Source organism: Tursiops truncatus, chromosome 6 (assembly GCF_011762595.2).
Source record: "Tursiops truncatus isolate mTurTru1 chromosome 6, mTurTru1.mat.Y, whole genome shotgun sequence".
NCBI classification, from domain to species: domain Eukaryota; kingdom Metazoa; phylum Chordata; class Mammalia; order Artiodactyla; family Delphinidae; genus Tursiops; species Tursiops truncatus.
In genome coordinates this window covers 15991113-16018310 of record NC_047039.1, presented here as the reverse complement: position 1 = coordinate 16018310, position 27198 = coordinate 15991113, and the positions used below count along the sequence as shown (strand labels likewise).

Sequence of the window (27198 nt, the reverse complement as noted above, 5' to 3'; positions counted from 1 at the left end):
CCAGCCCCTGGGGATGAGCTTCTCCCTACCACTGGGTGGAGAGTCTTCCTACATACAATTTTTCTCCCCTCTTATTTCCGCCTCCCTCAAACCTCCACCCTACCAGATGCTTCACCACGTGACACTCCCGACTGAAGACACCCACTCCTGTTAGTGGAGGGTCGTGCTCTTCCTGGACCCTCTTTTAAAGATGTGTGTTTTATTGGGATGATCCCTGGTAGAGGAATGAGTTTCTCACTGGGAGCCCGAGAGGGGAAGGGATGCTAGAGGGCCGGCAGCAAACAGGAAGCAGGCCCTGAGACTCCTGCCCAGGCCCGTCTCCGTGAGACAGTGTCTGCGCTGGCGCTCTGTGCCCCTTGCTTTACTTGGTTTGGAGGCTGCTTGCCCTGCTGACGCACCCGGGGAGCTCGGTGGGCCAGAGACGGGGCAACATCTAAAGGACCTCCTGCGCCTGCCCGATGCTGTCTGCACCCGTTTGAGAAAGCTTATCCCAGGAGTAACCTTGGACAGGGCTGTGAGTTAGCTTTCCCTGGGAGGGACAACCCTGCAGCGCCCCTACCCTGAGGACCAACACCCTCCAAACCAGGGTTGGTCTGCCTGCCCCTTCCCCGGGAGCCCCAGCTGGCTTCGCTGGTGGTTGATTTGAAAGCTGCCGCTAGGCAGGGCAACAGTGGTCCTCTGCCCGACTTTTGGCTTGATTCACCCATCACTCCCAGTCCTAATTCCAGAGGACCCTTCAGAAAGATGCATGGGTGCTGCTGGGTGCTCTAGACCTACCCTATCGCCCACTCAGCCTGAGGGAAAAGATCAAAGCTGGGCTTCAGAGGGTGCTTTGTGCTATCTGGCTCTTTTGGGAGGGAATCTTGGCAGAGACTGTGTAGTATTGCCTCCCCAGGCACCTTGATGTAATTTACACCTTGCTATAATTGTCTCACCTTTTGCCTGGATGGCTGTCTTTATTTTCATAGGAAGGATCAAGGCTGTCTGCGGCTCAGGAGTTGTCAGGCCAGAACTGTCTGGTCCCAAGTGGGATGGGCTCCTTGGCGCCACCTAGTGTCAGGTGTAGCCCTTGGCGGGGAGAATGCTCACAAAAGGGGATTCACTCCTCTGTAAATTCTCAGGTCCTGGCACAGTGGGAGTACAGAGATAGAGCACTTTTCTGGCTTTCCTAAAGATAATAGTCAAGTGGCAGCGACTGAGATGGCATGAATGAAATAATGTTACATGGTACTGAGTGTAAAGAACTCGTGCGGAACAGACAGGAGCGCCCTGAGAGTTCAGAGCAGGGGCCGTGGGTGTGAGAGGAAGAAAGGACACAGACAGATGGAGGAGAGAAATGCAGAGTGAGGGGCTGAGTGCAAGTGGCATGATCAGTTTAGGGCAGCGGCTGAAAGCGACACTGAGATAAGATTGGAAAGGAAGATGGGAGCCTTGAATGTTGTAAGATACGGTTTGAATTTCTCCTTGCGGCTCTAGGGACACTGAAAAATTTTCAGCAGGTAAGTGACAGGTTGGAAAAGGGTGTGTTAGAATCTTAATATGGTCACATCTTCGCCTGTAACAAACCATGCTGGGCTAGCAGTGCTCTAAGGAATGGAGAACAAAGGGGGAGTGGAGGCCCGTGGGAAATGGGTAGGCCAGTGAGTGGTTGAATGCCTTTCGAAGAGTGGACCGGGGTTCAAGCTAAAATCCGCCTCTCTGTGTCAGCCAGCTCTCCTCCCCGGGGCCAGAGGGTTTCAGCATCAGAGCTCTCTGCAGCCACACAACTAGCCCGAGCTTGGGGGTGAACTTCTTCGGAAGACGGAGTTATTAGTCCATCTCATTTGTCAGCAGAGGAGGTTGGGGGCGGCCTTTGGTCTCTGCCCAGCTGTGTACACCCACCCCCTTTGACCCAGACGTGCTGTGGTGGGGAGGGGGCACCGCCCAAACACGCGGCCGTTATTTGTCCAGTGCTGTGCCCTTTTTACTTTTTCTTCATTTTGGGGAATAACTTCAGAAATGATGACAGATTCGAGTTAGAAGCGACCTGAGAGAGCGTCTGATACAGGCTTCTATTAGAGATGAGAAAACGACTTTCCCAAAGTGACACCAATAGATAATTCTAAAGTGCTTTCAACTCCAGTCCTCACCATTCTGAAGTAGGTACTGTTGTCATGCTTGCTGTGTAGATGAAGAAAGCAACGACAGGGAGGCTAAGTCGCTGGTCTAAGAGCTCCTAGCAGTAAGGGGAGGGTGCAAAGGATGAGCCAGGAGCCTGACTCCTGGGTTTCTGGTTTGCCCTGGGGTGCGCTTGCCCTTCCCTTCCAGGCCGTAAGGGAGGTCACCACAGCTTCCAGCCATCTCTAATCTGGCAGGAGCTGCCCTAGGCTCTTGGCTTTGCCCTTCCTCGCACAGGGCCTAGCTCAGCGCTGAGCTGGCAGGAAACATGCTTCCTGAAGCTGGGATTTCCCCATGGAGGCTGGGAGGCATCGAGCATCCCTGGCCTCAGCCTGAAGGATGACTCTGCTGGGCTACCATGTGTCTCAGGAACTCATGGTAGCTGCTCAGCCCTCAGCTGGGCAGCGAGGGGGTGGCTGTGCCGCCCCTCCCACTCCTTGAAGCATCACTCAAAGGGAGATGATTCTCCTCTGGTAGAAGGTGGGGTGAAGGAGAAACAGCCCTCCGGGCGGTGAAGGCCTGGCCCAGCTCCGGGCCTGGGGCTGCCACAGTCAGGGCAGCAGAAGGCAGAGGGGAAGGCAACATGTTGGCCCTCAACTGCGAGGGATCCCAGCTGCCCTGAAGATTGTGGCATAACTGCATGGAGAGGGGAGAATGGCCTGGAGGGGAGTGTGCCGTGTGTGTGTGTGTGTGTGTGTGTGTGTGTGTGTGTGTGTGTGTGTGTGTGTGTGTGTGTGTGTGTGTGTGTGTGTGTGTGTGTGTGTGTGTGTGTGTGTGTGTGTGTGTGTGTGTGTGTGTGTGTGTGTGTGTGTGTGTTTTCTGTGTGTGGTTTGAGCCCACACAGAGCCTTGTGCTGAGACACTGCATTCCTGCTGGCTGGGCTTCCTGCTCCAGATGCATTCCTGAGTCACCACGGAGACTGCTTGGAATCTGGCCCTACATTCTCCAAATTCAGGACAAGATCTGGCAAAGGGTCCCTCACTTTACCTCCCCATCCTCTGACTTTGGAGGGAGGAAGCCACCTGATGGCCAGCCCTCCTCCTCTCCTCCCCAGGGAGGCCTGGCGTGGGATCTTCACGGGCTGTTGGACTTGGGTAAAGCAGCTCCCCCCAGGCCCAGGTCTCCCTCTCTGTACCTGGGAAAGAGGAAGGTGGGGGGGCAGTGCTTTCCAGGAGGATAGGGTTGGGAGGCGGCAACCCAGAGAACCCGCAGCTAGCAGGGAAGAGGTTGGCCTGAAAAATCAAGGTGTTAAGAGAGGCTCTCATTCTTCCCCGGGCTTAGCTGTAGGCCTGTTTCCCAGAAGTTAGAATGTTGTAGTTCGTGACTCTGATTGCTGACGGCTCCTGCGTAGGGTGCTGGCAGAAGGGAAGGAGGGAGCTGGAGGTGGGCAGACTGTCTTCTCCCTCCCAGTTAATAACCACTTGCTCCCAACGCCTCCAGCTCCAGCTCCGGCCCCCTCCCCCAGAGGCTCAGGTGCAAGTTTGCACGTCCGCCAGCTCCCTTATCTCCCTCCAGGGAATTTAGGTCCCGCTGGGAGTTTTCCAGCCTGGTGGTCGCCTTCCTCAGGAGGCTGAGGTTTCCTTAGAGCCCACCATCCCATCTGGTCACCAGGCTGTCTCACCGTCAGTGTCTGCCTGGGCTGCCGGCCCCCTTTCAGGGTGGTTGGGGGGGTGGAATCCCACGGACCCAAAGAGTTCGGGGGCGGGGACGGGAGAGCATTTACACTTCCACCACCTCAGGCTTGCCCTCCTGTCCCCCCTGTTTCGCTTCCCCGGATCCTGAAGCCCCCTCCCCCCGCGCCAGCCCCCAGCTTTAGGGTACCCGGGTGAGGAAGAGATGTGGGACGAGGAGGGGGTTCAGATCTAGCCCAGAACCCAAGGCGCTCTGCAGTTGTTGGAAAGGATCTTCCTGTGCCGGGAGTCACTTCCCCCTTTGATCGCGCCAGGTTTCTGAGTGGCTGAGTGACTTGCCCCAAGGCACACAGCTGGGAGCGCGGGTACGCCGGTGTCCAGGTCCGCTCTCCTCCCTCCGCCGGCACGTGCGGCTCCATTTCCTTCCGCGCTCGCGTCCGGTCGCCGCCGCCCCCCATCCCCGCCCGGGTTCATTTCGGCGGCAGGAAGACAGACCCCGCTTGGAAACCGAGGGCGGGGTGACCCCGCGCCACGAACCAGACGGCGTCTCCGGGCAGGGCTCCCCGCTCCTCGTCCGGGGTCGGCAGTGCGGGGCCGCCCGGGGCCCGAAGGACGGCAGATCGGGGCCCGCGCCCCGCCGGCACTGGGGGCGGGGGGTGGGACCAGGCCCCGCCCCCGCGGCCCCTCTCCGAGCGCCCGCACACCTGCGCACCCCTCCCGCCGTCCCTCCCCCATCCCCGCTGGGAGTGTCCGGGGACCTCGCCCAGCCAGGTCCGGACGCGCACCCGACAGCAGCGCGGGGACGCCGGCCGGGATCGCTCCGTCCGGCTGCAGCGGCCACGGCCGGGGCGCCGTGTTGGGGCCGGGATTGGGGCCATGCTGGGCCGGCGGCGCGTCTTCGCCGTGGAGCCGCTGGGCGGCCGGGGTGAGTCACCCACCCCGGGGCCGGCCGGGACCTTTGGCCTAGAGCCGACTCCCGTGCCCGGGCCCCTGTCTGCGCTCCCCGCCCCACCCGGCGCAGCCCGCCCGACCTCGCTGCGCCCTCCTCGCCGCTTCCCTTAGGAAGGGCCGGGGGATCGCGCCTTGCCCGTTGGAGACCCTCTGGCTTCTGGCGTTAAAACGACCGCCACCTCCATCCCATTTCCTCCGAGTCCACTTCCCTCTAATTCCCGGTCTGGATCCTCCTCTGACCGGCCCCTGCCCCAGCCCGCAGTTGCGAAAAGCTCTCTCCGCGGCGGCGGACCCCTTTCCAAAGGAGCCGCGCAGGGGTGGACTTCCTGGTCGACTTCCTTGCCCAGAGGGGCCTGGTTTGGCATCCCGTTCCAGCTCTCCCGCGTGGCGGGCAGGGAGACGAAGGCGGCCCTCCATCGTCTCCAGCCTCCGTTTCTGCATCCTTACAATCGGGGCACCCAGATCGTAGGAGAGCCTGGCACAGGCCAGGAGAGCTGTAGGAGAGGACAGTGAATGGGCGATCACGCTGTTTCTCCTCCTGCCCGCCTGGTTGCCTTTCTTCCGTTTAAGTTTTTCCTTTTCAACTCTCCAAAACCTTCTGTTTCTCACTTAAAAGAACAAAAGTCCAAAATGGTTATAGCGATTGTTATTTTTACTACCCATCTCCCCCCAGGAATTCCAGGATGGACTTCCTTTTGCATCCTGATGCCAGTTTGGGCCCAGGCTTCCCTCTTTGCGCCCTTCCCCCTCTCCCTGAGACTAGGGCACAGTCATACTTCCCCATGGGGAGCACTTGAAGAGGCTACCACTCCCCAGTTATGGCTCAGAGGTCTTAGGCCAAGCTCAGGGGCTGGAGCACGAGGGCTCCCTGGAAGAAAAAGTGCTCACCCCTCCAAGGCAGATATCACTAACAATTACTTTTGTAAAGGGAACCCCATTCTAACATCTCCCAGCCAGGGTTGGAGAGAGATCTGGGCGGGGCTGTGGCCAACCAGTCTCCTCCTGTCACCTCTGGCCCAGGACACTCCTCCTCAGGGAATGTCGCCAGCTGCCAGGAATGCCGGGGGTGTTGGGGCAGCCTGCCCAGCCTGATGACTGATTCTCCTTGCAGATGGGGCTGGCGAGGACCTGGCACGTGGTTGTGTAGTGCCTGGAGTCACCAGCACCTACAGACGGATCCCGGATGCCGCTCCAGGGTGGTCGGCAGACTCCTGCAAGGGGCATGGCCGGCTGAGAGCACCTGGGAGGCAGGTGCCGCTTCTCAAACTGGCCTCCCAGGACTCAGGAGTGGAGATGGCGGTTGGGGACAGGTCCCTAGCCACCTCCCCGGGCCTTTCTCAAGACTCTCTGAACTCTGAGCCCATGCAGAACGCTGAGCCCCTGGCCCTGGGTGCCACGGAGCCTCCTGCCCGCCTAAGCCGGCTTCTAGCCAGCCGTAAGCTGGAGCAGGTGCTGGAGCGGTCCCGCCAGCTCCCGACTTCCTCTGCCAGCTTGTCACATTACCGCTCCCCAAAGCCGCCAAGCCACCCTGAGTATGAAATGCCCCTTTTTGGAGCAGGAGGACAGGAGGCCACCAAGGCAGAGAGTGACCTAGAGGCAGGCCTGGAAGAAGCAGAAGTGGTGAGTGCTGACTCTCAGGCGTGGGATGGAGATGCCTCCGCCCCCCAACTTCTTCTCCCTTACGCCTCATTGATGTGTTGTGCGAGAACGTCTTGCCTCACCCCGCCCCCAGCTGTGTGGAGGTGGGCAGGTCCGGGGCCTGCCCGGCACTTTGCCTGGCTGGGCACTGGGAGGCCAGCCGGGTGTGCGTCCCTCCTCTCACTCATCCTGCCCCCATCTGCTGGCCCCTTAGGGTGCGAGTCTGGTTGAGTTCAGAATTCTCCCCTACCTCACTACGTCCCACAGGTGGGGGGCTTGGGGCCTGAAGCCTGGGCCTGCCTCCCAGGGCAGGGTCTTCGCTACCTGGAACACCTGTGCCTGGTACTGGAGCAGATGGCGAGACTGCAGCAGCTCTGCCTGCAGCTGCAGACTCAGAGGGCCCCTGGGGTGAGTGAGCTGTGGGCAGTCGGGCCAGCGGGCAGGCAGGTGAGTGGGGGATGCAGAGGATGGGGGGGACCCCTGGAACCAGGACTCCCTTCAGAACAGCCTCAGCCCTCTAGCCAGGCCCTGAAAGCCCGTCTCTCCTGTGCACAGGATCCTAAAGAGGAGGAGCCGGCCCTGGCGCCTTCACCTCCACCCTCTCACGCCCCGGGCAGTGAGGTACACGGGCGGTGGGAGCGGCTCAGCCAGACAGAGGAGACAGGTGAGGCGCAGTTGTGTCTCTGTCTGTATCTTGCCTGCCCAGGTCCCCATAGGCAGACCCCCTGAGCTCTGGGCTTGATGAGCGCCTTCCTGTTCCTGGCCTTGGGTAACTGGATTCTCTTTCCGAAGGAGCAAGCACAGCTTCACCCCCAAAGGTAGGGGTGCCCAGCACCAGCCCTTCCAGGCTGTCAGAGGCCCTGGCAGAGCCAGCTCACACCTTTCCATCCTCCCAGGGGCACAGGGTAGGTGAGGGATGTACGTGGGGGCAGGTGACAGGATGCGGCGGAGGTCGGGGGTGGTTGGGATGTGTGCTAGAAAACGAGAGGATTCCTGTTAGGGACAGGTGATCTGTCCTGGCTGTGCTGACAGCTATCTCTGGGAGCTTGGTCAGGGGTACGTTTTGGGGAGGGGCCCTGGGTGACCCTCTCACCCTCTGCTCAGCGGGATCTCTCCCACTGGAACAAGGTCAAGGTCCTGCTCAACCGGATCCGGTGGAGGAGCCCTCGACCTGCTGAAGCCGCTGCCCCTCCTGATGGCTCTGCCCCCAGGTAAGTCCTGTGGCCCAGCCCAGGGCAGAGGGAGGAGCCTGATGAGCTAGGATGCCAAGATTGTGCTGCCAGTTGTTATCTTCGTCCCTGCAAAATTTGAGAGACGTAGTCTTGGAGAGGGTGCTGGAAGAAACAGAAAGTGGTTAAAGCACCCCGTTTAAGGATGAGGAGGTTGAGGACTGGGCTGGGGACGGAAGTCATTTTCCCGAGGCCACACGGTGAGTCAGTGGCAGAGCCAGGACCAAAAGATGGGAAATCCTCATATAAGCCCAGCAAGCCCTCACCCCTCAAAGCTGAAACTTAGGTCACCTCCCTGGGTTTCCCCAGGAAAGCAAGGTAGGGCACACGGGATGCCACGGTGGATGCCGGGGGTTGGGGGGTAGGGGTCTATACTGAATAATTCTGGCGCCTTCAGGGTGGTCAATGGGGGATTATCCCTGTCAATTAATATCCCCAGGCCTCCCACAATGCTTGGTCAACTCTGGGACCATCGTTACCTTTGTTTCTTCCTCCTAGCCTAGTGCCTCCTTTCTTTCCCCACAGGATTGCATCAAGGGACCTCCCTGAAAGGCCTCCAGGCCAAACCCTCCAGAAGACCTTTATGCCATCATTAGTGGTTAAGAAGCAACGAGCAAAAAACCTTACTGTATGCTGAGACTTCCTGGTGCAGGGATGTAACCCCAGCTGGGGGGAGTGCAGTGAAGTCTTCTTCCTCGCCCTCTGCCCTGTTGCTGCTTCTGGGCACTGCCAGGAAAAGCTGTTGAGCCTCAGTTTTCTCTCTGAGGCAAGGGCTGAGTCTTTCTCCTCTGAGCAGCCAAGGAACGCTGGGTCCCTGAGAGGCCCCAAGGTGCAGCAGCTCTCGGGCTCCTCCCTGGTTGCCAGAAATCCCTGGGCTTAGGCAATGTGAACTTACTGATTCATCTGGCGTCCGTGGAGTGTGTTTGGCGTGGTGATCTGTCGGGGCCCAGCGTGTCGCTGGGGACTGTGGGACTGTCAGTGTTGTGAACTGGCTGGATCCAACCATCTCTCTGGAATCATGCACTCAAAGAGTCAGTCTTCAGGGTGAGGTAACTGCAGAACGATGGACTTGACCTTCACTCCTGAGCGGACAGTTACTGATCTGGAGTCCTCCCTTCCTCCTCATACTTGCACGGGCAGCCCCAGGACAGAGAAGGGTGCTTTCTTGGCTGCCTCTGCATTGAATCTTGCCTGAAGACTGCACCAGGGATGGGAGTCAAGGACAACATGGGGAACAGCAGAGTAATCTTCAAGGTCTATTCTCAGCTGCTTTACTCCTTACTAGCCTTCCCACGTCCCAGCTGAAACCAGAGGCCCATACTAGCTTTTAGACCTTGACAAAAATCCCTTAACTTTTCTGAGCCATAGCTTCCCACTTAATCTCCCAAATGGTATAATGATGCCTGTCCTACCTACCTCACAAGCTTTTTTTGAGGGTAAAGTGAGATTAAACTGTCTCAGAGTGCTTGGTGAATGTTAAATGAATAGGAAAGGGTGTTGGAGGGAGGCTAGACTGGAGGGTGATGGGAAGGTCAGAGGGTAAGGGGGAACTGGGATTGCTAATGGGGACTAAAATGGCCAGTGATTAGCGGCAAGACTTTGAGCAAGTCATTTCATTGAAGTCTCTCAGGTTTCATAGCTGAGAATTAGGACACTAATTCCTGACCTCCTTATCCCCCAAGGGTTGATGTGAGGACTAAAGGAAATGATTGTGAGAACTCTTTGTAAATGTATACCTAAATATTGTGGAGGTTTATCTTACTATATGGCCTATTAGGTTCCTAGCTCTTTGTTAATTGAGAAAGGGGGAAAGTTTAGTCTCCTGCAGGTACGCAGGAGGTGTGTGGGGAGGGGTGTGCCGCCAACAGAAGGGTAGGGCTAGGGATGGTTGAATCAGACACAGGGATGTCTTCTGGAAATGGCCACTGATCATGCATCCTCCTCCTCCAGTCAGGAGGAGGTCAGATGGTTCTCCTCCTCCTCCTCCAGTCAGCTGGTTCTCTTGCTGCTGCGGTCTTGGGATCTGCCAGAATGAGGCATAGGTGCTCCCTTATGTTTGGGGCTCCAGCTCCAGCAGTCTTGGGGCCAGGAACCAATTCTCCGAAGCCTGCTTTTCTAATGGGACACGTAAGAGAGGACACCACTGAGGCGCGGCTTCCTAACGCGCATCCGATCGGGGAAAGCGCACTTCCGCTCCACAGTTGGAGCGGGATGGCAGGCCGGGGTGGGGGAAGGGACAGGTCAGTGGAGAGGAGGGAGGGACCATATCCGGGAGAGAGGCAGCTTCCGACCAGTGGTCGCGCTTCCGGAGAGGCGTTTCCGGTGGCGGCAGCAGCAGCGGCTGTGGTGGTTCCGGGTGTCTTTGTCCCCCCGGTGTCGCGGCCCTGGCCCGCAGGTGGGTTGCGGGGCCTTCCGCCGCCCCTCTGCCTCTTCGCCCCTCCCCTGGCCGAGGGGCTGCGAGGGCCGGGCCTCGAAGATGATCCGGGCGCGGAACGGGCCGAGCCCCCCTTCGGCCTGCAAGTTCCGTCTCCCTGGCAACGGTCTCGGCCCTGGGGGCGGGCGGGAGGAGGAGGAGAAGCCGCGCGCCTTCGTCCTCCCACGGTGGCCTGGCCGCGGCCCGCCCCGGGAGACTCGGCGCCGGCGGCTGATGAGGCGGGAGCCGAGGGCCGGGGAGCGCGGGATCAAGAGGGCGGGCGCGCAGCCGGATTCGCGTTCGGCCGGGCCACGGAGCTGTCTTCCCACCCGCCCGTCCGGGGAACAACGGGCCGGGCTTCCGGGGAGAGGGCCCACACCATCTCCTCTCCGGCAGCAGCCTCCTCCATTTTTCCGGGCCTTGCGTGGAACTCTTTGGCGGATGCATTGAATGAATGAATGTCATCGGGGCTCTTTCCAACCCTCCACTCTCCCCAACCATCTGAGGGTGGCGTGGCATAGTGAGAGGAGCTCTAAGTTGTCGGGAGATCTGGGTGTGAGTCCTAGTTTTGTACCTACCTGGTTATGTGGCCTCGGGCAAGTCTCAGTCCCTCCGAGCTTCAGTTTCCTTTTCGTTGAAAGAACATAACAGTATCACCCACCACTAGATTATTGTGAGGGCTGACTGGAACATTGTAATTTCTCCATTTCCTGCTCCTTTTCATATTCTCGCCATCCGTCTCCTCCTTTCCTTCTCAGTATCCATCTCTCCATTTTCCTTAAGATCCTTAGTTCCTTTTTTGGGGTAGATGGAAAATTTCCCTATGGGCTGTTAATTTATTTCTTTTCTGATTGAAGGTTTTTCCCCAAGACTCTGAAAGAGGACAGCATTCCCAATGTCCCAGTTTAAGCGCCAGCGGATCAACCCACTACCAGGGGGACGCAACTTCTCAGGTGAACACCTTTATCTCTACCTGGCCTAGTACTGGGAAGTGTGTGTTTTGGAGTTAGTCTTTCAAAATGTGGCTTTTGGGGTTTCCCTGGTGGAGTGCAATTTGCTGCTGACTTTTCTTAGGAAAAAGCATGACCACAGTAGTTGTCGGCGAAACCCTGTGTGGGACATGCTTGGATCCACTTTGCTCTTTGGGTTTACCGTTTCCTCTAGCTGGACTAGTGCTTAAGATGGTAGGTGCAGTTTCTGGATTGCTTCTGTGTTCCAATAGGCGCAGCTTCAACATCTCTTTTGGGTCCTCCTCCTGGTTTGCTCACTCCTCCCGTGGCCACAGACCTGTCCCAAAATGCCAGGCACCTTCAGGTAGGTTGGGCATCCTATCTAGTGAGTTTCGGCACTCGGGACTACCCCAGCATGCATGGTTGCCCGATGCTTTCATTCTTACATCACAGTGTTCATCCTTCCTGACACTCCTGTCCTTGGCCAGTCCACAGGTGACTAGACATCTGTGACTGGGGAGTCCTAGGTTCTGGCTCTAGGGAGATCTCTAGGGTGCTTCTTGGAATTAAAGAACTGGAAATCTTAGAAGAAGCTTATGACCCAAGAATCAGCATGACTCCCCCCAGTAGATTGATTGTGTTCACTGTACATATGCTTCTTTCTATATGTATGCTTCCTTCCATGGGAATCCGTGCAGTACTCTGATTGAGCTGAGGGTGGGGCGGGGTGGATGAAGATGAGATGCTAATGGCAGAGCATGGACAGATGCTCCCTATTACCTTTAAACTGCACTCTTCTCTTGCAGGGTGGAGAGAAGCAGCGGGTCTTCACTGGCATTGTTACCAGTTTGCATGACTACTTTGGGGTGGTGGATGAAGAGGTCTTTTTTCAGCTAAGGTAGGCTTGAGGCTGATCCCCTTCTGGAAATGCTTATTGGACTCAGTTCTGTCACCATGCTGGTGGGTCCCCTGTAATGCCATTGCTTTGCTGTTGTTATGCAAGGTGTGAGAAATCTTGATGGCAAGGGCCTCATAGGGACAGTCAGGGTGGCTTGGCCAGGGTTTCTCTCCTGACTGGGTCTCCTGGCTTGTGTGCTGGCAGTGTGGTGAAGGGCCGGCTGCCCCAGCTGGGTGAGAAGGTGCTGGTGAAGGCTGCATACAACCCAGGCCAGGCAGTGCCCTGGAATGCTGTCAAGGTGCAAACGCTCTCCAACCAGGTATTCATCTCTCCTTGGCATGTTTATTGGAAAGGCGTGGGAGGGAACCTTACTTTGGTCAAGGGGTTGGGGCTGCATCTTTCCAAGGTAGTGAGCAGGTCAGCCATGGGATGCCCTGAATTTCCTGGTTACTGTCTTGCAGCCCCTACTGAAGTCCCCAGCACCTCCCCTTCTACATGTGGCAGCCCTGGGCCAGAAGCAAGGGATTCTGGGAGCTCAGCCCCAGCTGATCTTCCAGCCTCACCGGATTCCCCCACTCTTTCCTCAGAAGCGTGAGTACCAGTGGCATGGATATTGGGCGTGTGGCTTTATGGGGTACTTGGGATGAATGGACTTGTAACTGTTAGGTTGCTGCTCTCAGAATAGATGTGGGTATTTCACGCACTGGAAGAAAGGTACAGGAAAGTTGGGCAAATATTTAGGAGGTTTTGAGTCACCAGCCATTTCCTTTCTGCAGCTCTGAGTCTCTTCCAAACATCCCATACGCTTCATCTGAGCCACCTGAACAGATTTCCTGCTCGGGGCCCTCATGGACGATTGGATCCAGGCCGAAGGTAAGAGGATGGTCAAGCAAGAAAGGAAAGGTGTTTTATTTTATTTGCCTCTAAGAGAATGTACCTTTTTTTTTTTTTTTTTTTTGCCACCTGTTGACACTAACATTCTCTTTCAACAGCTAGATCCTAGTCCCTTTACCCTGAAATAGGCTGATACATTGAGATGTATATACAAATATCAGAACTTCATAAGCTGGTTCAGCAAGTAGGGATTTGGTGTAATTCATTTTTCAAAGTATCACATTGAATTTTTTAATAATATAATTTTCCTTTTTATTTCTTGTGCATAAGATTGAGACACCAAGAATCAAAACTATCAAGAAAATAGTAATTGTCCAAAAAAAGTAACTCTGCAGTGTATTTTTAAAATTGAAGCATAGTTTACAATATTATACCAGTAGATTGGCTATTTTTATATATTACGAGGTGATCACCGCAATAGGTAGTTACCATCTGTCACCATACAAAGCTATTACTATATCATTGAGTGTATCCTCTGTGCTGTATGTTACATCCCCATGACTTGTTTTGTAACTGGAAGTTTGTACCTCTTAATACCTTCTCACCTATTTTGCCCATTCCCCCCAACCTCCTCCCCTCTAGTGACCACCAGTGTGTTCTCTATACCTGTGAGTCTGTTTCTGGTTTTTTTATGTTTGTGCATTTGTTTTGTCTTTTAGTTTCCTCCAGTGCATAATTTAATTCTTAGTCTAAAATGTGTTTCTTTAAATACACTGTACAGTTCAGTGGTGTGGTAGACTGTGTGTGTTGCACTCTGCCCAGAAATCCAGGTCTGTGCCATGGATATGCAGACATGGCCTTTTGTGGAGCAGGCATGGTGGATTTGGGCCTTTGGGGCATCCCAGGCCATCCTGTATCATCTGTGAGCGTTGGGGGCTGCCAGGAGGAGCGTACTTCCTGTTCTCTCCGGCTCACATGTTCCTTATCCTGCCTTACTCTCTCCCTAAAAGCTTTTGTTTATATCCCTAGGGCTTACGCTCTAGACTAGTTTGCTTTGAAGACTTGTTCTAGTTCTGTCCGTCTTCATTTTAAATTTTATTATGAAAAATTTCAAGTATAAGCATAGTAAGTAAAAAAGGATGATGAACCTTCACATACCCATCACCCAGCTTAAACAAGTATCAGTATCTGCCATTCTTTGTCATCTGCTCCCTGCCTTGTACTTGATTTTTTTTTTTAAGGTAGAATTTATTTAGGTTGATGTGCACAAATCTTAGATGGACAGTTTTGACAAATGGAAAATCCTGTGTAACTCTCACCCCTATTAAGATATAGAACATTTCCATCACTCTAGAAGGTGTTCTCATGTTCTGGTTCTCTTCTGAAATAAGAACTGTTCTGAGAAGGAAACAGCCCCCTATCCCAGAGGCCAGTAGATTATTACATGGTAAGGGCTGAGAATGCAGTCCACTGAGAACATGTAAAAGGAGCATGGAGTTCCTCAGAGAAAAAGTTTAGGCAAAGTGATGTAGCTACGCTCTGTGCTGAAGCTACTGTTTGTTCCCTCGGGATAGGTCACGTGAACACTAAGGAGGCGGGAAAGCTTTGATTGTGTAGGATTGTTTTCCACAGTGTCTCTGCTTGAAACACTTTCATTCTCAAGTTACTGGTATACGTCTTGCATACACCCATCTTCTTGGTCTTCAAAATTTACAAGGACTTTCCACCTCTTACATTCCATGAGTTTATTAAAGGCTTCATTCAAAATCACAGCAGGTGCCCTCGGGGATAATGTAGCCTGGGTGGAAATCAGTGGCTGCTATTGACTTCCTGCTTTAGGTTCACATTCAGCCTTTCTATATAGCCAGTTGCATTTGATTGTCCTGGACATGCCAAGCCCCGTGCAAGACCTATGTTCTGTTACTTTGGCCATAATGCTTCAGTGTCATGGCTTCTCGAGAAAGGAGACATGACCATTGGGAGGGAGATATTACCATCAGTCAGTAGAGAGAATTTGCAGACTCATTCTGCAAAGGGGGCAGTAGGAATGAGGTCACCCTGAGGGGGAACAACAATTTATAATGGAGTCACCCATGTTAGCGTTTGACCGGAAACCAGGTTTTATTTTGAACTTCAGGTTTTGGGAGGCAGGAAACAGTGTCTCCTTTGGATTGCTAATGCTGGACTACTGCGGTTTTTGGACAGGGCTATCCAGCTGGATATACCATCTCAGTATCCTGCTGAGGTTACGGAGATGGCTTCCACTGGCCATGCCTTATAACCTGTTCCTGGCAATACACGGTAAGGGGAGAAAACTGCTTGCTGAGTTTACAGAATTCAGTGGAACATCCACTTTAACTTGAGGTTGACAGCATTTACTGAAGAGTTCACTTCAGTCATGGGTGAGCTGAAGAGAGTTGTTAAAATGACTTTGCAACAGTTCTTCTGTTAGAGACACAGAAGCACTGACATCCCACAAGGGCAAGATTAGAAGGCAGCTTTTGGAGGGAGATGCTATGAACAAGGAAATTACCCAGGCAGAAATATGAGAAAAGAAGAAAAACTTTGTGTTAAATATAATCAAGTTTGTTACTCAGGGGTGTAATGACTAGGGAAACAACCCAGGCAGGTCTAAAGGGAAAGAGTAGACACCTTCTGGTAAATATAATCAACTTGGCATTACCTCAGCACGAAGAATTGACAATTGATTTTATTTCTCTTGTGAGACATGGGGGTTTTTTCCCCTTATCAGTCTGGCATTTTATGGTGGTCTAAAGGTTTTTTCTCTTCTAGTATTTTTTTTATTGCCCCCATAACATAGTGATACTATAATAAGTGATTTATTACAAAAATGTATAAAGTAGTGCATGCTATTATATAAAGTTAAAAATACTATAAAAATATATCATTCCCTCTTTTCCTTTAAAGGTAGCCATTTAAAAACTTTTAAATTAAAGTATAGTTGATTTACAATATTGTATTAGTTCCAGGTGTACAACATAGCAGTTGTACTCCATTTAAAGTTATAAAATGTTGGCTATGTTCCCTGTGCTGTGCATTACACCTTTGTATCTTATTTATTTTGTATATAGTAGTTTGTACCTCTTAATCTCTTACCCTTATCTTCCCCCCCATCCCCAAGGTAACCATTCTTAAAGACCTTTAGAAAATAATTTTGAAAAGCAAATTTACTTTCTGCTACTTTTTCCCCCCATGTTCTTTTCTAGTCTTTGTCTATATATATGCATACTTTTTATAATTTAAATCTTTGAGTTCAGATTTTTTTATACGTTCTTATCGAACATCTGTTCCATATTGCACTGTAATCCTCATAATTGTTTTAATGGCTGTATGATTACTGTACTTATTTACTATGAAAATTCAGGATTGCTAGATACACACATGGTTTTCTTTTTTTTTTTATACATTTATTTATTTTATTTTTGGCTGTGTTGGGTCTTTGTTGCTGCGCGCGAGCTTTCTCTAGTTGCGGTGAGCGGGGTCTACTCCTCATTGCGGTGCGTGGACTTCTCATTGTGGTGGCTTCTCGTGTTGCAGAGCACGGGCTCTAGGCACAGGGGCTTCAGTAGTTGTGGCACGCGGGCTCTAGAGCGCAGGCTCAGTAGTTGTGGCAGACGGGCTTAGTTGCTCCGCGGCATGTGGGATCTTCCCGGACCAGGGCTCGAAGCCGTGTCCCCTGCATTGGCAGGCGGGTTCTTAACCACGGCGCCACCAGGGAAGTGCCACACGTGGTTTTCTTACTCGGCTTGAATTTCTTCTACTATATATAACCTTTTTTCTTCTTCTGAATTAACTTCCTTGGGATAAGTTTTTAAGAGTGAAATTACTGGATCGAAGGGTTTCAGTATTTTTATGACTCTAATGTGTAGTGTTAAGGGTTTTTACCAGAACTGTCTTTTTTTTTTTTTTTTTGCGGTACGCGGGCCTCTCACTGTTGTGGCCTCTCCCGTTGCGGAGCACAGGCTCTGGACACGCAGGCTCAGCGGCCATGGCTCACGGGCCCAGCCGCTCTGCGGTGTGTGGGATCTTCCCAGACCGGGGCACGAACCCGCGTCCCCTGCATCGGCAGGCGGACTCTCAGCCACTGGGCCACCAGGGAAGCCCCAGAACTGTCTCTTTTAATGAAACTTGACAGAACCCGTAGCATGGTGCCATATGTATATATATCTTAGTAAAAAAAAAATCAGTTAAATTCTTCTTCTCATTTCAAAAAATTATATTAAATATAAGAAAATTATTCATCACCTTTATCTGTCAGAGGCATCCACCATTAATATTTCCTTTTAAAGCTTTTTTTGGGCACATTTGAGGCACTGTTGTATATGTAGTGTCCATATAATTCTTTTTGTTTAACATGAATGGTTTTCTGTGTTATTAAAAGCATTTAAATATCTTAATGTCTTTTGTAGCACTCTTATATGACTGTTAGCATGGCTTCTTTATTTTTAAAGTTGGGGATTCAGATGGTTTCCAGTTCTTTTTAGGCCAGTATGTACTGAATCTATATGTAACAGTGTGGTCTCTTCCTTCTGGTAATGGATCAACCTCCAGCGATGACTATGACTCCAAGAAACGCAAACAGCGGGCTGGTGGAGAGCCTTGGGGTGCTAAGAAACCAAGGCATGACCTGCCTCCTTACCGAGTCCATCTCACTCCCTACACTGTGGACAGGTGAGTGGTGAGGCTGGGGTGGGGGCTGAGACTTGTAGCTGGTAACAGTTTCTTGTGTAAGTGAGATATAGTCTGGGAGTAAGAGTGAGTGAGCGTATGTGTGTGTGTGCGTGCGTGCGCTCGTGACCTTTTTGTTTCACTTTTGTTTTTTAATGTGACAGATTTTTTACTTCAAAATCTCAAGTTCTGACCAGCATAGCACCACTGACATGGGTGCCCTTGATAGAACTTTATGATTTGATCACCAGAAATTGTTAGGCCAGGCTGTAATTAAGGCTTATCAATCAAAATCCAGGTGCCCAATACCAGTTGTAAGTCAGGTAGAAACTGGGGGTCATAGGAACCGTGGGACTGGTTTCCCAGGGAAGCTCTAAATTATTTTTTAAGTGCTACAGCATGTATGAGGACACTGGCCCACAAGCTTACTCCGCACACGTAGAAACTCACTGACTGAGAGGTAGATGAGCAATTCCAGATTCCATCTAGCAGGGGAGATGCAGGGCTCCAGCTGCTGTATTAGAGATAAGGCCCCAGAGCCAAGTCCACCTAAGTCCGAGCTGAGGTGAGGGCAGCCTCCTGGCACCACCTCCTCAAGATGGCAGGGAAGGAGGGCTGCCACTGCTCTTCCCCTGTCACCGCTTCCTCTCTCCAGGCCCAGGCAGGGCTTGTTTTTCTCCATGCTGACCCACCTGCCTCCCAAGGTTAATCTGATGAGATACTGGTCCCCACATCATCACCACTGGAGGGGTGAATATAGAGCCTCCTCATGTGGTCAGAACATGACCGCTAACAATTAGCCACACACACACAGCTGTGGTTTTTTTCCTAAAACACAACTGGAAACCTATTGTACATACCGTTCAGTACTTTGCTTTTTCACTTGTCTTGGAATTTATTCTACGTTAAAGTTTATTAGACTGATCTCATTCTTTTTAGCAACTGCACAGCATTCTACTAAATGAATGGACCAGAATTTATTTAACCAGTTCTCCATTTTTAGTCTTTAATTATCCTAAACATTGTTGTAATAATAAACATCCTTCTCTATACATCTGCGTGGACAGGTGCGAGCATTTTATTGCGCTCAATTCCTAGAAATGGAGCAGCTGGCTCACAGGTCTGTCAGCCTTGACAGGTATTGCCAGGCCGCTCACAGAGGCGGCATCGGTTTACGTTCTCACACGAGGTGTGAGGTTCTTGCACCCCCAGCCTTTGCCAACACTGTTATCCAGCTTTGTGATCTTTGTCAGTCTGATAGGTGAAAAGTGATACCCTGATTTGAATTTAATTATGAGTGAGATTGAGCATGTTTTCATGAGCTCCTAAGTCTCATTTCTTTTTCTAAGTTATCTGTTGCTGTCCGTTTTTCCAGTTTTCTCTTAGACTTGTGAACTTTGTTAGTGACTTGTGGGTTCCTTTTATATTAAGACAGTGACCCTTTTCTCTGTCACATATTGCAGATGTCTTTTTTTGTTTTCCTTCCCCAGATTGACTTTATTTTGCCACTGGAGGTTGTGACATTTTAATGGTCAAGTCTGATCCATTTTTATCTTTTCAGAAGTGTCTTACTTAGAAAGCTCTTCTTTTCTCAGATTATAAAATAATCTGCTCCCTTTTTCTTTCAAGTCTTTTATGGTTCCATTTTTAAAAATAATTTAGTCTTGGCTCCATCTGGACTCCCTTGCTTTCTTCCCATAGCTCCACCTGTGACTTCTTAGAACTCCAGCGCCGCTACCGCACCCTGCTGGTTCCCGCAGATTTTCTGGCTGTGCACCTGAGCTGGCTGTCGGCCTTCCCTCTGAGCCAGCCCTTTTCCCTCCATCATCCAAGCCGCATCCAGGCATCTTCTGAGAAGGAGCCAGCTCCAGACGCTGGTGCTGAGCCCACGTCCACAGACAGTGACCCTGCTTACAGTTCCAAGGTGAGTTGGCTGGGGTCCTGCCTCTTTATCCCGTTGTTGGAGGCTGAGAAAGCTCTCGAGTGTCTCCTTTATGCTGTCCCTACCAGGTACTGCTGCTCTCTTCCCCGGGGTTGGAGGAATTGTATCGTTGTTGCATGCTCTTCGTGGATGACATGACTGAGCCAAGGGAGACGCCAGAACATCCTCTGAAGCAAATTAAAGTAAGAGCTGGAGCCCAGGAGGCAAGACTCACTCATTGATGATGTTCAGTTCCTGTCAGCTCCGCTCCTGCTCAGGAACTCATAGAAGCGGGGTTTCGGGGCTGAGATACCAGTCGTTTTACCGGGAGGACAGCATGGCTGAGAGATGTTCTTTCTTATCAGAATTATATGGGGTTCACATTCATGGGTAGAGATACCCCTCCCGCCCCCAGTGTGGCGGACCCTTTGTTCCCCATTGGTGGCAGGTTGCCTCCCTGTGGGAGACCCACATGATTGGTTTTTCGTTTCTTACCCCTGGTCTCTTTTTGCAGTTTTTGCTGGGCCAGAAAGAAGAGGAGGTAGTGTTGGTGGGGGGCGAGTGGTCTCCTTCTCTGGATGGCCTCGACCCCAAGGGCGACCCGCAGGTGCTCGTCCGCACTGCCATCCGCTGCGCGCAAGCCCAGACTGGCATCGACTTGAGTGCCTGCACCAAGTGGTGAGTGGCTGCCCGAGCTGTTGTCTGTGGCTGCCCAGTGAGTGGCGAGACCCGGCAGGGAGCCAGGCTTCTGCTGGGCCTTTCTGACCTGTTAGTTCCCGTCTGTTCCCTAGTCCCTGCTCATCACCCCCTCCCTCCAGCCCTCGCAGTGGTCGTGAGCACGGTGAGGGGTGTGTAAGTGTGTTGAAGGCCAGCTGACCCTCCAAGGCTCGTCAGGTGTGGCCCCACAGCCACATTCCGTGCTCCTTCTTGTTGCCATGGCACCTCGGATAGTAATTGTCTGCTTACTTGTCTCTCCCCACTGACTAACCATTTCTTGAAGACTTGGTCTATATTTTATTTCTGTACTGTCAGAATTTGGCACACAGTATGTGCTCATTAAATGCTGATTGGAAACTGAAGCCCTCACAAATGTCATGGGTCAGTTCTGCATTTTTCCTTCTGCTGTGAGCAGGTGGCGCTTTGCCGAGTTTCAGTACCTGCAGCTGGGACCCCCGAGGCGGCTCCAGACCGTGGTGGTGTACCTGCCGGACATCTGGACCATCATGCCTACTTTGGAAGAGTGGGAGGCCCTGTGCCAGCAGAAAGCTGCAGAGGCAGCTCCCCCGCCCCAGGAGGTGCCAGTGGTAAGGCTGAGCCTTACGAACACGTGGGGAAAGTAGGGGCCCTGGTCCCTAACCCCTGGACCCAGATGGTCATAGCTCTTGACTTTTCGTCACAGGAAACAGAGCCTACAGAACAGGCAGCTGATGCATCAGAGCAGGCAGCAGACACCTCTAAACAGAATGCAGAGAATCCGGAGGTCACTGCACAGCAGGAAATGGACACCGATCTCCCAGAGGCCCCTCCACCCCCTCTAGAACCTGCTGTCATGGCACGCCCCAGCTGTGTAAACCTGTCCATCCATAGTATCGTGGAGGACCGGAGGCCAAAAGAAAGGATCTCTTTTGAGGTAGGTGTAGGAGTCTGGGGCCTGTGGGGCAGGGCGTATAGGATGGTGGGGTTTGGAATACCCCATTTTTTGATGCTCGTGACCCGTTGTTGCCTCTTCCACCAGGTGATGGTGTTGGCTGAGCTGTTTCTGGAGATGCTGCAGAGGGATTTTGGCTATAGGATTTATAAGATGCTGCTGAGCCTTCCTGAAAAGGTCGTGGCCGCACCTGAACCTGAGAAGGAGGAGGCGGCCAAGGAGGAAGAAGCGGTCAAGGAGGAGTCCAAGGAGTCCAAGGATGAGGTACAGAGTGAGGGCACAGCTGCCGAGTCAGATGCCCCGCCGGTGAGTACCTCTGCCCCCGTGCACGGGCACTGGGGCTGCACATGGTAATGCTGAACACAACTGGGGCGCTGCGTGGCACCAGCGCTGCTCAGAGTGCTTTAGGGCTCTCCTCTCATCACCCCTCGCTCACTGCGCACACGCGCTCTGTGACCCTGGTGTGACTCAGGTGCGGGGCGCCTAACTCTCCCACGTGGCCACACAGCCCGGAGGTGGTTGGTGTACCTGGGAGAAGGGAGGCGGGCCTGGAGCAGTGAAGGGAAGCGTGGTTGACACGGCAGCATGGAAGTCTCCATTAATAGGAATGCTTTGATGGGTACAGGTGTTTCGATTACCTGACGGTTAACTAGAACACTGCATTTTCTTAAACATTTCTAAAGCACATGGGTCTTCTTCTTGCCTAAATACTGTCAAGTAAACAAATTTCTTACGGGACTGAGATTGACTCTTGAGGAAAATCCCAGGTATCTGGAACTCGCCCTGGTCTGCTCTGTGACCCCCATGTAACGAAGTGTGTTAAATGAGACGTTGTGTACGTGCCTTCGGCGCGGTGCCTGAACGCGGCTGACGCACAGATGTTAACCGTTGTTATTGTTGGTAGTCACAGGGGCAGTTCCTCTCATCATCTTGGTCTGCTTCTCCTAGAAGGAAGACGGGCTTTTGCCCAAACCCCCATCTTCTGGGGGAGAGGAAGAAGAGAAACCCCGGGGCGAGGTGTCCGAGGACCTCTGCGAGATGGCCCTGGACCCCGAACTGCTGCTGCTGAGGGACGATGGGGAGGAGGAGTTCGGTATGTCTGGCGCCTGCCCGGGTGGCGGCTTCCTGGCTCTGTGGCTCCCGTCCTGGCTGTGTGTGGAGCCAGTCCGGGCCTGTGTGCTCCCAGCTCCAAGTTCATCTCTGGCTTTCTGTAGCAGGAGCCAAGCTGGAGGATTCCGAGGTCCGGTCGGTTGCCTCGAATCAGTCAGAGATGGAGTTCTCATCCCTTCAGGACATGGTGAGACCTCTGTGCCTCTCTGGGTCTCAGTGATAGGAAAGCTTAGCAAGGCCTCTGACTCACTCCTGGGAAAGGGGTGCTTTTCCTAAATGACCTCTGGCATCTTCTGATAGACGAAGGACGAAAGGTGGTTCCTGGCTTATGGGATGGCATGCTCGTAGGATCCAGGCGGGCACTTCGGTATCTCCATCAGGGCGGATCTAAGCGGGCTGTCTGACCTGGGAGCACCCAAGATTCCTCTGTGTGACAGCCCCTGGGGTGAAAATGCCCCAAAGACGCCTTTGGTTACAGGCCAAGGGACTTGCCTGGCCCAGGGTCAGGTCTCTAACTGGAAGGTGTGAGTGTGTCAGCCAAGCTGCTAGATTCTTTTTGTGTTTTTTAAACTTTTCTTTTTATGTTGGAGTATAGCCAATTAACAATGTTGTGGCAGTTTCAGGTGCACAGCAAAGAGACTCAGCCATACATGTACATGTATCCATTCTCCCCCAAACTCCCCTCCCATCCAGGCTGCCGCATAACATTGAGCAGAGTTCCCTGTGCTATATACAGTAGGTCCTTGTTGGTTATCCATTTTAAATATCAAGCGGCTTGATTTTATAAGGGCTTCGTCCTGGGTGATTGAGCATCAAGGGACCTGTTTGTAAATCCTGTTCTTCCTTGTTTCTCTTTTAGCCCAAGGAGCTGGACCCCTCTCCTGTGCTCCCTCTGGACTGTCTTCTTGCTTTTGTCTTCTTTGATGCCAACTGGTGTGGCTACTTGCATCGGCGAGACTTGGAGAGGATCCTGCTTACCCTTGGGCTCCGGCTCAGCGCAGAGCAGGTGCCTTCTCACGCCCCGCCCTAGGCCTCTCTGAGATGCCTCGCCCGACATCCTCGTGTGCATGCGCGGCTCGGGATGCTGTGGTTCTAGGTTCTTGCACGCCATTGTGGGGGGACTTGCACCTTCTCATCCGTGGGCATCTTGGGTGTGTGCTTCCTACAGGCCAAACAGCTGGTCAGCAGGGTGGTGGCCAAGAACATCTGCCAGTATCGGAGCCTTCAGTACAGCCGCCCGGAGGGCCCGGACGGGGGGCTCCCTGAGGAGGTGCTCTTCGGTGCGTACTGTGCTCTGCGGCCTTCTGGGGACAGCGGAGCAGGCTGCTTTCTCCCGGGACCGTCCCTGAGTCTTTTCACGGCCCTTCTAGGAAACCTGGACCTGCTACCTCCTCCTGGGAAGAGTGCCAAGCCGGGCGCTGCCCCTGTGGAGCACAAGGGCCTGGTGTCCCACAACGGCAGCCTCATCAACGTGGGGAACCTGCTGCAGCGTGCGGAGCAGCAGGACAGCGGGCGGCTCTACCTGGAGAACAAGATTCACACACTGGAGCTGAAGCTGGGTGAGTGGCTGGCGGCGCGGGGACCTGTTGCAGCCGGGCGCAGACGCAAGGAGCCGAGCGGGAGGCCCGCCCCTCAGCCTCCAGCCCTCTGGCCCTACACTCCCCTCCTTAGCTTGGCAGTCTTTCCTGTCTTCCCCCGCCAGAGGAGAGCCATAACCGCTTCTCAGCCACTGAAGTGACGAATAAGACGCTGGCCGCAGAGATGCAGGAGCTGAGAACCCGGCTGGCTGAGGCTGAGGAGACGGCCCGGACGGCGGAGCGACAGAAGCACCAGCTTCAGCGGCTGCTACAGGAGTTCCGAAGGCGCCTGACTCCCCTGCAGCTTGAGGTGCAGCGGATGGTTGAAAAGGTGAGCCTCCTGGGAGAGCCGGCCGCCGGGCGGGGAGGCTGGGTCAGGGCAGCCGGCACGGGGCCGGGCCCAGGTTTGCCTTGCTTCCGCCTCCATGCGCTAGTTTCTTATGGAATCCAACAGTCAGCAGCTGGCACCCCGGAGTCTCCCAGGAGGAAGTGCTCAGTAGTCCTCGGATCTCGGCCCTTCCTCTGAGTCCGATTCTCGTGACATCTGTTTCAAACAGGCAGACAGCTGGGTAGAGAAGGAGGAGCCAGCACCTAGCAACTGAGGGCCTGGTGCAGGAGCTGCCATCCTGTGAGGTCAGCGATGGAGCCTGCTGAAGTTAGAGCCCTTCTGGTTCTAGAAAGAAGCTGGAGCAGGACCTGGGAGCCATAGGCAGGGGTGGCTGACCCTTGTGCTCGGCCTCTGTAGAGGAGCTCAGGCCGTCAGGGTGGGGTCTGTCTGTGCCGTGTGGGACGGATGAGTGAGGAAGCCGGTTCCACTTGCAACTAAATCCAACATCTTCTGCACCCCTCGAATGTCATTTTGCCCTCTACCTTGGGATTCCTCCTGGGGCCCTTTCGTCTTGTGCTTTCTCCTGTCCTCTTCCAGTTTAGAATAAGACGGGAGGAAAAGGCTTTTTGAGTCTGTTGTAAGGTCTGATGCCAATAAACTGAAGAAACAGACGCGGAAGCTGGCTGGGGGTAAGAGCCCCTTCCTCCGGATGGCACAAATCCTGCCAGGTTTCAGGAGCAGGTTCTGGGGGGAAGGGTCTCCCGTGGCCATCGCAGGAACAGTCAGTCAGTGCTAGCGAGCGTTTAGCGCTGGGCAGTGTTTGGCAGTGAACACTGTTCCAGCCACCCCAGACTTGCCAGAAGAAACCAGCACCTCTTTTCCCTGGCTCCCCATGTTCAGAATGTGGTATTGGCTCTGGCCCAGCCTTTTCCCTGTTCCCCATAAGTCTCGCCTCTTTCCATAATCCGTGGTTTCAGTTTGACTTTGTATATAAAGTGTTCTGTTTTGGTTTTTTTTGGCTTTTTGTTTTTTAAATAAACCAAAGTCAAAACAAACTAAGTGTCCTCCGTAACTCTCCCCTCGCTCCTCTTCTAGGTCTGCCTGTGCTCCGCCCTCCTCCCAACCCTCAGCGCAGCCTCTGCTCGATGCAGGTGTCACCTCCGGAGGGTGGAGGGGTGCAGCTCTGGGCTCTGCTGCCCAGGAGAGGGGCTGCCGCGGGGTCTGGGAAAGACTTGGGGTGGCTCCTCCCCTCCTCTCTTTAGTTACGGCACAACAATACACGGACATTTTATTGAAAACTTTTTACTTGGAAAAATAAAATCCCAAATAATGAAGTGAGACATAAACCCACTGTTGTTGCTCTGAGGCCTGTGACTCGGTCTGTGACATTTTGTGGGGTAGGCTGTTGACACGCGTTGAGTCCCAGCTTCCTAGGGAAGCTGCAAGACTTGGGGCTCTGCCCCGCAGTTGACCCAAAGTCTAGAAGTGGGCAGAGCCGGCCGCTGTCTTGCCGAGAGGCTGGGGTGAGGGGCCTGTTGCGGCTGGGAGACCGTGGCTTTCACATTGCCCAGGGCAGTGTCGAGGCCTCTCCCAGAACAGGCGAGTCTGAGGCGAAAAGGCAGCAAGGGTGGGTGACTCCCCAGGGTGGCCCTTTCGGAGGTAGAAGTGATCCCAACCGTGCAAGCCAGGCTAAGACTTCAAGGGAGCAGACAAGAGCCCAGGCTCTGGCCCTAGGCCAGGATGCACTTTGGACGGTTCTTTAGGGCCTAAGACAGTCTACACTGCTTACCTGTCGGTGGGTTCTTGCTACGAGTGGGGAGGTGAGAGCCTGCTCGGGGCTCCTGGTTCCAGACTCATTCCCAAGGGCTGGGGTGGTGCAGTGGGAGCTGCCGGTATCCCCATCCTTCTCCCAGGCAAGGGCCCTTTGCTCCCTGATGCCCGAGCCTGAGCTCGTGAAGCGTAAGCTAGAGAGGCCGGCTGGTGTTTCAGAGACTTCCGAGGGCCGGGCTCAGTCATCGGCCACGATGGAGAGGGCTCTGAGCTCGCTCAGTCTGGCCTCGTTCTCCCGCTCCCGCTGCTCATCAGGACGGCCGGGCTGGGCAAGCTGCTGGGTCAGGTCTCCGAAAATCTTGTGCATTTCCGAGTAGTACACGACCTGGGGTGGGAACGGGAGGAGGTGGGCGGTGGGGGCTCCAGGGTACCAGCCCCCCTGGGGCACGGCGGGTGGGTGGGCGGAGGGCCGGAGCCTGTGGGAAGTGGAGCGCAGGTCTCGACTCCACTCTCCCTCCACCACCGCCCCTCCCCTTGAGCTGTGTGGCAACCACAGCCCCGGGTCCTTCAGGAGCATTCACTGCCCACTGCCTGGGTGGCAGAGGGAGCGACGGGTCCTTGGTGAGGCGGGGGTGGGGGTGGGGGGTGGTGCTCTGCCTCCGAGCTCTCCAGGCAGCTGAGGGGGAAGGGCTGGGGGGTGTGGGTGGGTCCTCGGCGGGTCCTGGGGGCGCCAGTGAGTCAGGCCCTGTGACCAGGGGCTAACTGCTTTACAGAAGCTAGGAGAAGCTCTCATCCATGGGAGAGGGCACAGCAGCTCCCAAAGCCCTGGGCCAGCCTTAGAAGTAAAGGTGAGAGAGGGGACACGGTTCTAGCCTCCGTCCCTTCCCAGCTCATCCCACCGCCAATCACTGCCTTAGCTGCAGAGCCAGGAAAGCAGGGCCCAGAGGCCAGGCTCACTTCCACGTTTCCCTCTGCACAGGCACCAGAGGTGGGATGGGAGAGGCGCACAGGAACCAGGCGGGGGCAGGCCGAGGAATGGGGGGGACCCATGGGCAGCCCTCAGATGGCTGAGAGCTGAGCAGGCCCAGGGGAGGAGGGCAAGGACCATTTCTGCCTCAGTCTCCACCTCACAACCAAATGAAGTCACGTACTTTCAAGAAAGTGTGCCACACCACTCAAACACCCCTACGTGTTACCATCTCCAGCCCCAAGTTGTCTCTGGGGAGAAGGAACTCTCCTTCTCTAGCAACCTGGAGTGCCATTACTGGCAAGGCCAGGCCATGTCTTCCACACTCGCACAGCTGGGCTGAGGGGGATCTAAATCAAGGTCTCCAAACAGGGTTGTCACCTGAGGGGACAGGGCCCGGGCTAGTGCTGGAGGGGGGAGCGGGATGGCCCCCCCCGCCCCAGCTCCCTGCCCTGAGCCGCACTGCGCAGGCTGAGTCACTAGGAAT

General features: G+C 53.9%; 3 protein-coding genes across 34 annotated transcripts in view; 2 read left to right on the top strand and 1 right to left on the bottom strand.

Annotated features, from left to right (window-relative positions):
- Positions 1-116: 116 nt before the first annotated feature.
- On the top strand, positions 117-9071 carry C6H8orf58 (chromosome 6 C8orf58 homolog). 15 transcript variants are annotated; one of them, XM_019936345.3, is made up of 7 exons: positions 117-4713; positions 5851-6359; positions 6685-6785; positions 6933-7041; positions 7170-7195; positions 7506-7588; positions 8132-9071. In XM_019936345.3, exons 1-7 carry the CDS (start codon positions 4665-4667, stop codon positions 8200-8202), a joined length of 948 nt encoding a protein of 315 aa, XP_019791904.1. In that variant the 5' UTR covers positions 117-4664; the 3' UTR covers positions 8203-9071. The 15 variants fall into 15 exon arrangements, with proteins under 15 accessions (XP_019791904.1, XP_019791902.1, XP_033713586.1 ...); XM_019936343.3 differs by having other exon boundaries at positions 7482-7588; XM_033857695.2 differs by having other exon boundaries at positions 6645-6785; positions 7170-7282.
- On the top strand, positions 8343-25320 carry CCAR2 (cell cycle and apoptosis regulator 2). 7 transcript variants are annotated; one of them, XM_073805840.1, is made up of 21 exons: positions 8343-8860; positions 10877-10972; positions 11242-11333; positions 11776-11867; positions 12072-12186; positions 12329-12458; positions 12644-12740; positions 17274-17393; positions 19092-19314; positions 19401-19514; positions 19826-19989; positions 20444-20615; positions 20711-20941; positions 21047-21265; positions 21908-22052; positions 22174-22256; positions 22929-23075; positions 23238-23349; positions 23440-23628; positions 23772-23977; positions 25070-25320. In XM_073805840.1, the coding sequence occupies exons 2-21, from the start codon at positions 10915-10917 to the stop codon at positions 25310-25312; spliced, it is 2952 nt and encodes a 983-aa protein (XP_073661941.1). In that variant the 5' UTR covers positions 8343-8860; positions 10877-10914; the 3' UTR covers positions 25313-25320. The 7 variants fall into 7 exon arrangements, with proteins under 7 accessions (XP_073661941.1, XP_033713564.1, XP_033713565.1 ...); XM_033857673.2 differs by lacking the exon at positions 8343-8860 and adding an exon at positions 9833-10001 and having other exon boundaries at positions 22177-22256; XM_033857671.2 differs by lacking the exon at positions 8343-8860 and adding an exon at positions 9836-10001.
- BIN3 (bridging integrator 3) overlaps positions 25261-27198 on the bottom strand; it is a 44361-nt gene continuing 42423 nt past the window's right edge. For 11 of the 12 annotated variants that reach the window (XM_073805849.1, XM_073805857.1, XM_073805851.1 and 8 more), the window contains one exon: positions 25261-26129. In XM_073805849.1, coding sequence (XP_073661950.1) covers positions 25983-26129 — 147 coding nt within the window. In that variant the 3' untranslated portion in view covers positions 25261-25982. The remainder of the gene's footprint in view (positions 26130-27198) is intronic. The other variant, XR_012332406.1, reaches the window with a different exon arrangement.